The 13,421-nt window shown below is 41.8% G+C and overlaps 1 protein-coding gene across 4 annotated transcripts; it reads left to right on the forward strand.

Annotated features, from left to right (window-relative positions):
• The first annotated feature begins 1,691 nt into the window (after nucleotides 1–1,691).
• Nucleotides 1,692–9,043, forward strand: ttpal (tocopherol (alpha) transfer protein-like). 4 transcript variants are annotated; one of them, XM_003457071.5, is made up of 6 exons: nucleotides 1,692–1,828; nucleotides 2,910–3,136; nucleotides 6,078–6,321; nucleotides 6,496–6,689; nucleotides 7,039–7,149; nucleotides 8,481–9,043. In XM_003457071.5, exons 1-6 carry the CDS (start codon nucleotides 1,786–1,788, stop codon nucleotides 8,757–8,759), a joined length of 1,098 nt encoding a protein of 365 aa, XP_003457119.1. In that variant the 5' UTR covers nucleotides 1,692–1,785; the 3' UTR covers nucleotides 8,760–9,043. The 4 variants fall into 4 exon arrangements, with proteins under 4 accessions (XP_003457119.1, XP_005477973.1, XP_005477972.1 ...); XM_005477916.2 differs by lacking the exon at nucleotides 1,692–1,828 and adding an exon at nucleotides 2,201–2,322; XM_005477915.4 differs by lacking the exon at nucleotides 1,692–1,828 and adding an exon at nucleotides 2,291–2,459.
• Nucleotides 9,044–13,421: the final 4,378 nt, after the last annotated feature.

The raw sequence follows: 13,421 nt of genomic DNA on the forward strand, positions 1-13,421 counted from the left end.
ATTACAGATAGCGCTGACTCCAGATAGAGAGATGCAGATATATTTGTGCACTGCGTCTAGAAAACAATGAATTCTGTGTGTGCTTTTGTTAAGCTCATATTACTTTTTGCAATGGAAACAAAGCATTAAATTCAAAACAAGTACAAAGATAGAATTATCTAGAGGAGGATTACTTTTAATATTACTGCCCATAATGAGAGCATCAACAGGACCATTGGTGAGACATAACTATTGAGGTTTCTAGGAAAAAAATTGTACTTCCTGGAGATTGTTGGCTCTCGCTGGGTGAAATTTGTTGCAAACACAATCCTGCACCAAAAACATATTGATTGCTTTGGCTGCAAGCAGATTTCCATGGTTGCCTGTAATTTTTGGTAATTACTCAAAAAAGTTGCACATCTTGTGAAAAGGGTGTCATGCAAACTGGAAATGGAGACTTCCGCCTTCAAAGTAAAAGTTGTTCCTGAGCGATGCAGTCAACATGTTTCAAAAGGTGCAGCTTTTAACTCTGAAGGTGAATGGTCCTGGTTTCCAGTTTACATTGCACTTGCCACAGTTTCACCACAGCTCTAAGAGCACCTGGGCAATATTTGTAGGCAAGTCCGTCACTTCCATGCAAACTATGGGTGAACGCAGCAATATGCTAGCAAGCAAAGCAATCAGAAAGAGGTTTTTCCAACCAGCTGGGAAATACACATTTTTCCCTAGCAACAGGTGTGTTGCTGGGGAAATATGAGAGTCACTGATTGGTCTCTAGGCCTTTGACTAGGGGCTTTAGCAAATATTTTCCCAGCAACTGCTGGCGACCTCTTGCAACTGGTTGGGGAACACTCATTTTCCTCTCATGAACAGTGATTGCCAGATGGTCACCGGCTGGTCTCTAAGCTTGTCTGACTGGGGTATCATTCAATTGACTGTACACTGTCACCATGATTCCCAAGTGTCCAAAATGACTGAAAAGCTAATGTCACATGGTTAGCCGTCACATATCTGCAACATCTAAAGTGCAGCTTTAAGGTGCTTGTGCTTTACTGAAGTCTTATATTTGCTGTTTTATGTTTAATGTTATGATGCTTTCCACATCCACTCTATCACAATGCACAATGCATATATTGTACTGTGTTCTCTAGACCATTTAATTTTAAGTTTTAGTTACACTTTTTTTGCCAATTTTACAATACACAAACATGATGTCAGTTACACTGCAGGGGTTTGTCTGGTTAGGAAGCCTGAACTATTGTTAAATGTTGCCTAAGTATTGTGTAAACTATTTTACTTGGATTTGTGCAAATGAAAGTGATGACAGGTGCACTGGAGAGGCAACAACAAGCCAACCTTCACAAACGAAATGGTTTTACAGGAGGTGGCCACAAACCATTTCGCCCTCCTTGTCACCATGAAAATCATGGATAATCTTTAATACACCACTTTACTAGAACATATTCATTTTTAATCAATTATTCTCACCTTACGTGGACCCCCCTGCCTTGTTCTTGGTTCTCTCTTTAGCACAATACCTAACATATCCTGGAAACGCCATATATCACAATACATCATCGTTAGAGTGGTTTGACACAAGTACTGGACATTAGCCTAAAGCTCATATCCATATTTTCCTTTTTTTTTTCTTTAATTAGACATTTAGTCAATTGCTTGCATTTTTTAAAGAACAAAACACCAACCCCTTGTTTGTTGTACGATCAATTCTGTAGTGAAACGAATCCTAAATGTAAGATTTGTGTTTAAAAAATTGTCTACCTACATAGCACCAGCCTCCGAGACGACATGAAGCCTACAGTGGCAAGGAAGCAGCCGCGGAAACATGAAGGTAAATTCTGCCATCTACTGCTTTGAAATGCAATACGAGGATGGTATAACCTGCGTACAAGTATGAGATCATTACGTTAACCTCAGCTATAAAACCCCACAGCTATAAAATTACCTACCTGGTGCTTGAATCTAACAACAGTGTTTTGAGAAAGTGTGCGTTTCTGTTACTCTTGGTTTTAGAGATGTTTGGTTCAGGTACCCAGGTGCGTGTTTATGTTAGTAAATCCGGAAACGAATTAGTTTGTAATTTGTTAACAGAAAAAAGTAGGATATTTCAAGATCGCATTTGAATTTGAAACACAACAGGCTCACATAACAGCCACGCTATTAATTTTGTGACATATTGGTTTGCCTAATTTCCGATTAAACTTGAACGCAGCACCGGCATCAAAACAAAAGACGCACGATTCATCGGCGCAGTGCATCACGTGTTACAAAAGCACCAATGAGCTAACGCCGGCTCTGTACCCGGAAAAGGGATTTTCCTGACAGGTCCGTTGTGATTTTTTTGACAGTGGTTTTTGTAGCTTTGATCTTTGCGGATGTTTTCTGAATTCATATATAACTTACCATCGGCTTTTTAGCACTCTATGTCTGTCATTGAAGGCTACCGTTAGACCCATTTTCTGGTCAGTATTCAGTCATTATCCGGACATATGCTCTGTTTAGGCTCAGGCTGTATTAGCTGAGAATCTCTGGCGCTGTGACTCATTACTGAGTGAATGCATGCAGTGTTTGCAGTCTTGGGTAGTTACTGGAGAGCATCCCGCTCTTGTGTATCTGGGAACATCGTGTTCCCACATCTATTGCTAAACTTAGCTGAAATTGAGCTAATTACTAAAACTGCGCAGTTGGTGAGTGTACCTGGCATTTACTCCAGTGTTCAGGCACTTAACAGTTTTTATTTTGTGCTGCTGTACGTTTACTGTGCAGAGGCAGCTTACTGGTACAAAATATGATAATGACGTTTAATTATTGATAATGAAGGTGTCAGGCCGAGGGGTGTCGCTGCTCTTATTTGAAGTAAAGCTATGGTATTTAGAAGTTAATTCCCCTCACGCATGCTTGTTTCCTAACAGCTTCACCCAGTCATTCCATGGCCGATCAGCATGAGTCCATCGATCTCGGTGGTCCTACAGTGGACTCGTCAGCAGCTGCAAGGCACAGCTGGTTCCCCAGTCCCCCACCACCCATCTATTCCTGTACCCTGACCCCTGAACTGGTGGCCAAGGCACGCGAGGAGCTCCAGGAGAAGCCAGAATGGCGTCTACGGGATGTCCAAGCACTGAGGGACATGATACTTAAGGTAGGGCAGAACAATAATCCAGGGAAGGGTAACTTACGAAGCAGAGGGCACAAATTTGAAAGCTTTCAAGTAATATTCGAGTGTACTTTTGGGAAAAATTTGAGAAGTGTGAGTAAGGAAACACAGGAAGGAAATCCACACTGTCTGCAAGATAACTGCAAAAACAAGAGTAAGACTGACTCTAATTTTCAGTATGAAATTTAAGTGTATTCATATATGCCATAAATAGCCTACATGCGATCGGAAAAATAATCAGTTCTTTTATTAGGCACTTTTCAGGGCATGTTTGTAGCACTGGAGCCTAAATTTCACCTACAATTTAATGGTGTTAATTTTCTCCACACAGGAAAGTGATCCGTTTTACCTCCTCACTATGAACGAGATCCTTTAGTACTTAAATAGTGAATTTAAATCTCATTCATTACTTTTGGTACATCTGCTGTGTATGGTTCATGCAAAATCTCAAGGCATCCCAGTGTGCCTCAGCTCGCCATTTGAGAACCACTGTGATAAAACATATTACTCAAAAAAAGAAATGCAAGTTTTATATTGTGAAGTAGTTTTTAGTTCCAGTTGTTTGGTTTTAGTCAGTGGTGAGATTGGTAATTTATTAATTTGTTTAACACAAATGAACTCACTTGTACAACCGAGAATTGGTTCAGTTTGCTGTATTCGCTTGCCAGTGGAATCAGGGCACAATAAAACCGTGTATGCACAGCACTGTTATCAGTGGCACCATGCCACGACTGACTGACGTTGACTGGGGCCAGGCTGTTGGCATTCTGGATCCTGTTGCTGCAGCTTTCCGTGTCCATGAGAGCATCTGATCTTATTGTTCTTGGTGAAATTTTGACCAGACAGAGGCACCGAGTTGAGGCGCTCTAACCTGAACTTGTGTTACTCCTGCGGCAGCACCCTGCCCTGTGGCTGTTTCAGCAGGACAGTGTCTGCTTGACATACGGCCTGACACTGTCAGAGTAGAACAGGCCTTTCTGGAGCAGAAGCAAACCCAGACACTTCATTTGCCAGCTTGCCTCCTGTTGAACTTGCCTGGGGCACACTGGGTCATTGTGTTCATCAGAGCCTGTAACCAATTCACAGCTCCAGGCCACATTCATGCAGGAATAGAGAGCAATTCCTCAGCAACAGATCCTGACTCTTATCCAGTCCATTTGGAGATGGATAGCTGCCTGTGTTGCATCCAGAGGAGGTTATATCTCCCATAAAATAGCCTGTGTATACATATATTATGGTCTTGGTCTATAAACTCTCCTTAAAACACAAACTTCCATTTGTTTTTGGATACTATATTAACTTTTAATACCCTAAAAATATAAGGCTGATGTAATATTGTATTATTTGTGTTTTTGAACTTGGGAACACCTGCTATAGCCATTACAATGGTACTTTGAGAACTTTGGCAGGTGTTTCTGTTTTTGTCTGAGGACAGATTTTGTCAGTGCTGTCCCAAATATATCACAAAGCTTTAGACGTTCAGAGTTCAGATTTAAGGTTGTTCTTGAAGGTGGGTGTGGGAGTCTGATTCCACGTTATGTCCCGTTTCACATCCTTTGTTTTTTTTTTAAATGTATTTGTAACTCTCCTACATGACGTTTAGGAAAAAATACAGCGTGTGATTGCACTGTTCAATATTCCAATGACACTATGACCTGTGACAAATGAGTATGGGTATTAGCTGCACAGGTCCTATGTTTTTCTGCTATAGTGTTTTGATAGCATTAAAAAGCAATGAATAAAAGTGTTATTGAACAAGGCCAAATTTCAATTGTTTGTCAATTAAAATAATTTTTCTTATGTGTTGTATTTCAGCAGCACTGTGGTCCATGTGAAGTGTCTTTGTTTGTCTTGCAGGCATTTTTTGACAGTTGTTGGAGTCTTAGTCTTATAGAAATATGGTCTATAGTTTTGTTATTTCCAGCAATGAGGTGGTCCGCCTCTGAATTCTTTCTTTCCTCTTCAGCCTGTAGCACAGTAGACTTAACTTAAAGTCCACACATTCCCACTGAAGGCTAAACGTAAATTTATTATAAAATGTGTAATGGACGTAAATCATTTTAAAAATAAGGTGGGTTTTTTTTTCCTAAAGCGGTGGTACATGTTCTTTATTAGTGAAGGAAGAGTCTCAAAGGTTTGGTCCTTTGAACAAAGAAGGTTCAGGCGTGACTAAAAATAAACTGAAGTGCCCATGTTATCAGAATGAATGATTATTTCACTTGGTCCAGCAAGTGAAAAGCTAAATGGTGAATTTCTTTAGAGTTTAGTAATAGCAGTGACACCTGGCAATAGGACAGATTTGTTTTTGGTTATTATAAGGTCTTATTTTCAAGCAGTTTGACCTTACATTGATACAATTATTCTGACAACTTTTTTTAAAGATTATTTTAACCAGATTCTTTTGTAATGATTTATTAGTTCCACTTATGCCAGCTGGGGATTGGTCCGATAGGTACAGTACGGGGTGAGCCCTCCCTTAGAGACAGGCTGAAAAGGAGCTAGTTGAGGTGGTTTGGGCATCTGACCAGGATGCCTCCCAGGTGCCTCTAAGTGGGGTTTTCCAGTCATGTCCTTCTGGGAGAACACCCCAGGGTAGACCCAGGAGATGCTGGAGAGGTTCTCTCTCGGCTGGCTTTAGAAACACCTCTGTGCTCCCCTGGAAAAGTTGGAGGAGGTAGACAGGGAGGAGTAGTACTGGGCAGCTCTGCTTGGACTGCTGCCAGTGAAACCCAGGCTTGGAGAAGTAGTAAAGAATGGACAGATGGATGCTAACCAAGCTTAATTTAACCATTTTTCTCAGTGTTTTATTTTGTTTAGTCACAAGCCATATTTTGTTTATTCTAGTTGTTGCCATTGATAACCTTCCCTCTTTTCTTTTCTTTTTTTTTTTTCCAATTAACTTTTTTTTTTCCTCTTGGCTCTGCAGGAACAGCCCAATCTCAGGACACGACTTGATGATGCCTTCCTGCTGCGCTTCCTGCGGGCCAGGAAGTTCGACTATGACCGTGCCCTGCAGCTGCTCCTCAATTACCATGCAGGACGTAAGGCTTGGCCAGAGGTGTTCCAGGACCTGAAGCCATCCACAGTGAAACGCGTCCTCGACCTGGGCTTTCTCACAGTGCTGCCACGGCCGGACCCCAATGGAAGATACATCCTCTGTCTGCGTCCAGGTTGGTGTTGGCTTCATCGTCACTGGAAAATTCACGCAATACTCGATTTATCTGACGCATTATTCTGTCAAACTCACACACGTAAATATTATTCTGAATGACTAATACTGACAATTTATCAAGGAAAAGCGTTTGCTCACGATGCACGATTACTCACCTCTAACTGTTTTACAGGAAAATGGAAACCAAATGATTACCCATTTGTTGACAATGTGAGAGCAATTTATCTGACTCTGGAGAAGCTGATTCAGCCGGAGGAAACGCAGGTGAACGGCATTGTTATTTTAGCAGACTACACCGGAGTGGGCATGTCACAAGCGTCCAATCCAGGCCCGTTCCTCGCCAAAAAAGTTGTGAGCATCCTCCAGGTATGACATCAAAAATCTAATGTTAGCAATAATGAGTATTATTTGATAGAGTCATCAGCTGATGATGATATTCTTATGTCAAAGGGGATTAACTCTACTAGTTTCACCCTGAGAAGGTTGCTAAATGAATCACTACCTTAAAATGATTCTTATTTCTGATGATATAGCAATAAAAAATGGAATTAGTGCAACACTTGAGAAAAAAACTTGTCAGTCACAGCAGCTCCTGAACGCTGCCTGTGGAGTTTTGTCGTGACTGCAGTGTGTCTGATATTTACATAAGTACACAAAGCATGTGTGAATCATTTGACAAGGCCCAGCTGTGACTGTTTTCTCTTCTAATTCACAGGATGGGTTTCCGATCAGAATCAAGGCCGTTAACATAATTAATGAGCCGCGGATATTCAAAGGGATCTTTGCTATAATTAAGCCCTTTCTCAAGGAGAAGATGGCAGAGAGGGTAACTATTCTTGTATTCTTGTACTGTCTCTGACTCTTTTGTTTGGAACAAAGGCCCGCTTTGAATCGTGCGCCTCATTTTATTCTGTAGCCTGTTTCAAACTGATAGTCTTTTTCATCTGTGAAACTGAAAAGCTAAGCACGTGTCCTTTTCAGAGAAATAAACAAAAATGGTCAAACAGAACAACAATTTTTCAAAATGGTATGGCGAAGCTTGTGTTGTGTTCATTAAAACACATAGTAACACATCTGTAATTAACACTGGGGTCAACAAAAACAAGCTGTAAATGCAACAGTGGCATATTATCAGTTTTTATGTTAATATATAAGCAAAAACAACAAAAAATCAGCAGGTACAGTCAAAATAAATAGATACTAGTTTGCAATAATTTGGATATAGTAAATGCACCTTTGTGTTCAGATTTGATTCTGTGCATGGCATTTAGTGGTCAGATTATTTTATTTTTCATTTTTGCTCACAAAAGTGGCTTCTTGGCATACAAAGGTTGGTCAGAAACACTTATCTCATTTACATATGGCCAGCCCCCATTCCAGGTCTTCTTCTTGGGCATGTGCAGACAGCTTCCAGTGTGAGTGCCATTTTTAGCTTGCTCAGTGGACGCCCTTTTTTGACCACTTTCACTGTCACTGGTGAGTCTGAAAGTCTCCTTCTAGGACCATGCTGTTCTCAGACAAAATATCCTCAGTTTCCAAGCTCAAAAGCAGAATGTCAAGTGAGAAATGAGACCAGGAGCATTCTCGTCATTTTTATTTCAACAGTGACTGGGTTGTGTGATGTCCTGAGGCGTGTGAGGGCGAACATCCAATGGAATCGACCTATACCGTGGTGCGTGCCAGCACGTTATCCGGTGCCAACATAGAGCACATTAAAAAGACAGGAGTTATTTTGGCCTGAACCAACACAATCTTCTCTCACCACCTGTCCTGCTTGCCAGATTTGGCTCACTGAAGCTTCATACACGTCCAGAAAATGAGAGTCAAGTTAACACTGCAGGAGGTTCAGCGTGCATTGCAGATGCATAAGTACAAAGGGACAGAACTAGACTTCCTCTGAGGGATCTAAAAAAAATTTAAAAAGCTGGGCTGAAAACAAACGAACAGAGGTGCACGAGAAGGTGTTCTTGAATGTGAGGTTGATTTTAATTCCTGAACCTTTTTCATAAAACATCTCAAGTATGAAAATGGCAAAGGTGAAGCTTTGTAGGAAGGTGAAAGTTGAAGGCAGTTACCTGATGAATCTAAAATTACATCCATCACATCAAATATTAAAGCTGCAGGTCGCTGACATGTCTTTGTCGTCTTCTTACACAGTACATCCTCCACGGTTCAGACCTGCGCTCCCTGCACCGGAACATCCCACGATCGGTCCTACCAGAGGAATATGGCGGCACCGCGGGCCAGCTGGACATGAGTGCGTGGTCAAGACTGCTGCTGGACTGCGAGGAGGAATTTGTAGTGGAGTTCTGCCAGCCGGATCCACTAGAGGGCGTGGTGCTTCCAGAGTCCATGCTCTTTGAAGGAGAGCAGGCCAGCGGGCATGATGACGACACCTTCAGGGGGCTGCGCTCTCAGCTTTACTACTGTTACTGATGTTTGCTGTAGTCGCAGAGCTCCCATCACTGAGAGGACATTTTCTGTTTCATTTAAGAAACACGTGTGTAGACTTTTACAGGGCAAGTTGCCAATATTATACATGATTTATTTTACTAAGTAAGCAGCACTTAGGTGGTATAGTCTACTGTTGTTCACATGTAGCCCAGCATTCAATCATTCATCTAAGGCAGCTCCAGGTACTGGTTAAGATGCTTTTTTTTTTTTTTATACATTGATGCATGTTCATTGATGACCTCTAAGAACTGATTATCGGTGGGGTTCACAACAGGTTTTGGTTGCCATCCATCCATCTTCTTCTGCTTATCCGGGGCCGGGTCACGGATAAGCTTAAGCAGAGAAGTCCAGACCTCCCTCTCCCCAGCCACTACCTCCAGCTTGTCCGGGGGAACACCAAGGCGTTCCCAGGCCAGCCAAGAGATATAATCTCTTGAGCGTGTCCTAGGTCTGCCCCGGGGCCTCCTCCTGGTAGGACATGCCCAGAACACCTCACCCAGGAGGCATCCTCGTCAGATGCTCAAACCACCTCAACTGTCTCCTTTCGATGTGGAGGAGCAGTGGCTCTACTCTGAGCCCCTCTAGGATGGCTGAACTTCTCACCCTGTCTCTAAGGGAGACGCCAGCCACCCTTCGGAGGAAGCCCATTTCTGCTGCTTGTATCTGGAAATCTTGTTCTTTTGGTCACTACCCATAACTCATGACTATAGGTGAGGGTAGGGACATAGATCGACCGGTAAATTGAGAGCTTTGCTTTCTTCAGCACAACAGACCGGTACAGCGTCCGCATCACTGCAGCCGCAGCACCAATCCGTCTGTCGATCTCCCACTCCCTTCTCCCGTCACTCGTGAACAAAAACCCCAAGGTACTTAAACTCCTCCACTTGGGGCAGGAACTCGTCCCTGACCTGGAGTTCGGCACTCCATCCTTTTTTGGCTGAGAACCATTGCCTCAGATTTGGAGGTGCTGATTCTCATTCCCACATCTTCACACTCAGCTGCGAATCGTTCCAGTGCGAGCTGGAGGCCATCACCTGATGAAGCCAACAGAACCACATCATCTGCAAAAAGCAGAGATAATATTCTAAAATCACCCAGGTGAAAGCCTTCCGCCATTTGGCTACGCCTAGTAATTCTGTCCATAAAATTATGAATAGAATCGGTGAAAAAGGGCAGCCCTGGCGGAGCCCATCATCCACCGGGAACGACTTATTGCCGGCTATGCGAACCAAGCTCTTGCGACGGTTGTATACGGATCAGTTTTGCTTGCCATTTCTCTAAAATCCTATTTTAAGATCGGGGACCAAATCCACAGTCCTCCTTTTGTGTTTAGCTAGGGTGGTGCAGTGGTTAGCACCGTTTCACATTGGCAAAAGAAAAGTGGTTGGATTGATTCATTTAGTTTACAATTATAATTTGTCTCCTAATGTTTCTCTCTTTAATTCACATTCCACACGGAGATATCCTCACATATGAACTTAAAACCTTCAGGAGTCTTAGGCTGGGATACTTTCTGCAGTATTGAAATGGTCTGCTTCAGGTTTGTTCGCAGTACTAGAAATACTCCTGAAATACTATTTGATTTCAGTGAGCGTGCTGCCAGGTTAGAGCGTGCAGGCGGCAGGAGACATGATGCCCACTCACAATTTTATCTGCATTATTCACACATTGCTGCAATCTGACATCACTTAGATTTTGTACCAGGGAACTGGCAGTTTAAAGACCAGCCAGTTTGCTATTAGCGTGCATCACACACAGTCTTAAGTGCCAGAAAAGCCCCACGCTGCAATGCATGTTTGAAAATGGCTTTTTTGATATTGGACCTTCACTGTTGAGTAGCACAGAAACGCTGCCTGGGGATGAAAATGCTGTAACTCTTGAAGTCATCCTCTTATTTGGACGATTGAGCAATGAAGGCTCGTAGCCCCTCTGTATCATATCAAGACTGTGGATTTTGTCCTTAATCTTTGATAGCAGGCTCCCTACAGCAAGGGAAAATCTGCTTTCCGTGTACACATTTTTACCAGTTTAACAGCATTTGAAGACAGATGGGGATATTTGATATTTTTGGCTGAGAAATAATTCTACAAATGCTTCTTCAACTCACATTTCCTAAACTTTGTTTAGCGTCCTTATACTCTGTGTTACATTGGCCATTAGTGCTCAGTCTGCATGGTTGCATTGCCCCACGATTCAGTAGGTTTCTGCGTGCGCTACCATCTAGTACATTGCCTTAAATGATGTTGGATTTGGTTGACAATTTTGTGTGCACCAAAACTCGTGTTTGTTCTCATCAGGACTTGTCTTACGTAAGAGTGATTATACTTCATCGCTATAAAGTCGGCATAGGCTGCTGCTGTAGCTGAGAGAAAGGACAGTGTAATAGATTTACCCGAAAAAGATTTAGCCAAATATGTAACTCATAGAGTATATTTCAGAGCCTTTGTTTAGCTGATGGTTAAGTTTCCTGGCTTGAACCTTTTAAGAGGATTATCTTTTAAGTTCAGATAATCTGCCTTATGTTTTATTTTTTTGAAACCCGTTTGCCTGTGTTTCATCACACAGTCTTAACACAGGGCCGTTCCCCATCGCAGGGGTCACATGGGGAAATATAGAACACTGAGGCCTGACTTTACAGACCTCCAGTTTGCCAAATTGTACATCAGGCCATGTTCAGAAATGTGCAATAATGTTGCATCTGTTTTCTTGCGGTAAAGCTAACTTGCTTTTGTTCAGTCTTTTGTATTTTTATTTTAAGCATGTCTGACTATAAGCTGTGTTGTGTTGCAGGATATTTGTTGTTGTGAAGACAGTAAAGTAAAAGCCAAACAGAGAACATGCTATTTGTGTCTTGTTTGTTATGTGGATGCTGTTGTTGGCATGCTGCAGGCTCTAGGGAAGTTGCGGGTATTTTCACAACATAATTGCATCTGTCTTGAGCTGAGTTTCCCATATTGGATTCATGGGTCTCCAAAGACGCCACAAAAGCAGCGCTGGGAGAAGCATTCTGATCTTTTGCTTCGGTGCACTAACTTTAGGACAGTGAAGTACTCAATTGCTTGTAATCAGAAAAGAACATAAAAAGTGCTAATTTTTCTTCTCAGATTGCCATTATATTTACATTCATATTTTTGGAAAACTCTTAACATTTGAGAAGCATTTTGAAGTTTCCGTTCGTCTGAGTATATTATTATCAAGTTGTCACATGATTTGTGCCAGACTGCTGGTCTTTCAGTGTAATCTGTCATTCAGGTGAATGCTAGAGTACCTGTATCTGTCCAGTGTTTCGACCTCCACGACCATGACGTTGATTGGCATAGTCCCAGTTTTTTTTCCTTCAGAAGTCAGCCAACGAGGCGATTTCATCCCGACCACTCAACAAAGTTCCTTACCAGATTCCTGTGCTCTGATTTCCACCCACCCTCAATACACCCAACCAATGCAGTGTTGTCAGAGTTATCTACCTGTTGCAGCATGCTCCACTCCCACAAGGCTGGTAAGCAAACTGAAGAGGATCGACACTGCATTGGCATGAGCTCAAAGTTGAGAATATTCAAAGTACAGTACTGTAATTTAGGTAAAGTTTACTATTAATTTTCTCTGAAACCTTACAGTTCATTGGGCTGTGAGCTGGAGGGGAAAGAGTGAGGGTAACCCAGAGTAAGAATCCAGTGAAATATTTGCGTCACCTTATAAAGTTTGTTATAACATTAATAATATAGACAATATCAAATATAGTTGTCAGAAAATATTTTTTTAAGTTATTATTATATACTTAACTGTAGTGTAAGAACCACCAATTAATATATATTTCTAATATTTCAAAAATCGAAGTGGATTGATTAGTAAAATAGTGACAAATGCCAGGATACAGAAGACTCTCGTGTTTCTAAGCCAGTCGGCACCCGTACCGTAATATGCGTAAGAACGGTGCAACAACATTGTAGGTGCGGCTGGGGTTGCGGCTAGCTTGACTATGACTTCGCATGTGAGGGCTCACTGAATTATTGCGAATTACTGCGAGAGACAGCTGAAGGATATTGACGACAGGCGGAGCAAAATGTTTTAGTCCAGCAGGGTTTATGTACAGAGAGCACTGTTGCAAGACTTCTAGAAACCACATCAATGAGTGGAAACTTACATCAAAGCACACTTGCACACTGTTTTTCAAACCAAAAAGGTTGAAATGTCAACCATATGGGCAGCAGCTGGGTCTAGATGGTCAGCAGTGAGTGAACTTTCAAAATAAAATACATATTAGACCTTTAAAATGGTACCTCAGAAGTAAATGCTACTTGTTCCTTACAGCAGCAAATGTAGTGTTATGAGTACATTTTTTTTGGACATGTTTAGCGACAGTAGAGCAACACTGAGGATGAAGATGGCATTTAAATATGCATTAGGCTACTGTACCATAACTGGTTCTTAATTTTTATTAGGTTAGTCTGGGATTTATAGATTTAGTTTATAGAATATATGTATTTTAGACAATAATGAAGTATATCTTTCAGTAAAGTAAAATAACTTGTGGCTTGTGAGCCTGGTCGTTTGCTGCTGTACCTCTGCCATCTGGAACGAGAACACAGAACTCATTAATTTCTTCTCTCTTTCATAAGATTTTAACTTTATTTTAACTCTGCACAA

The sequence above is a fragment of the Oreochromis niloticus genome, linkage group LG20 (genome assembly GCF_001858045.2).
Source record: "Oreochromis niloticus isolate F11D_XX linkage group LG20, O_niloticus_UMD_NMBU, whole genome shotgun sequence".
Taxonomy (NCBI): Eukaryota; Metazoa; Chordata; class Actinopteri; order Cichliformes; family Cichlidae; genus Oreochromis; species Oreochromis niloticus.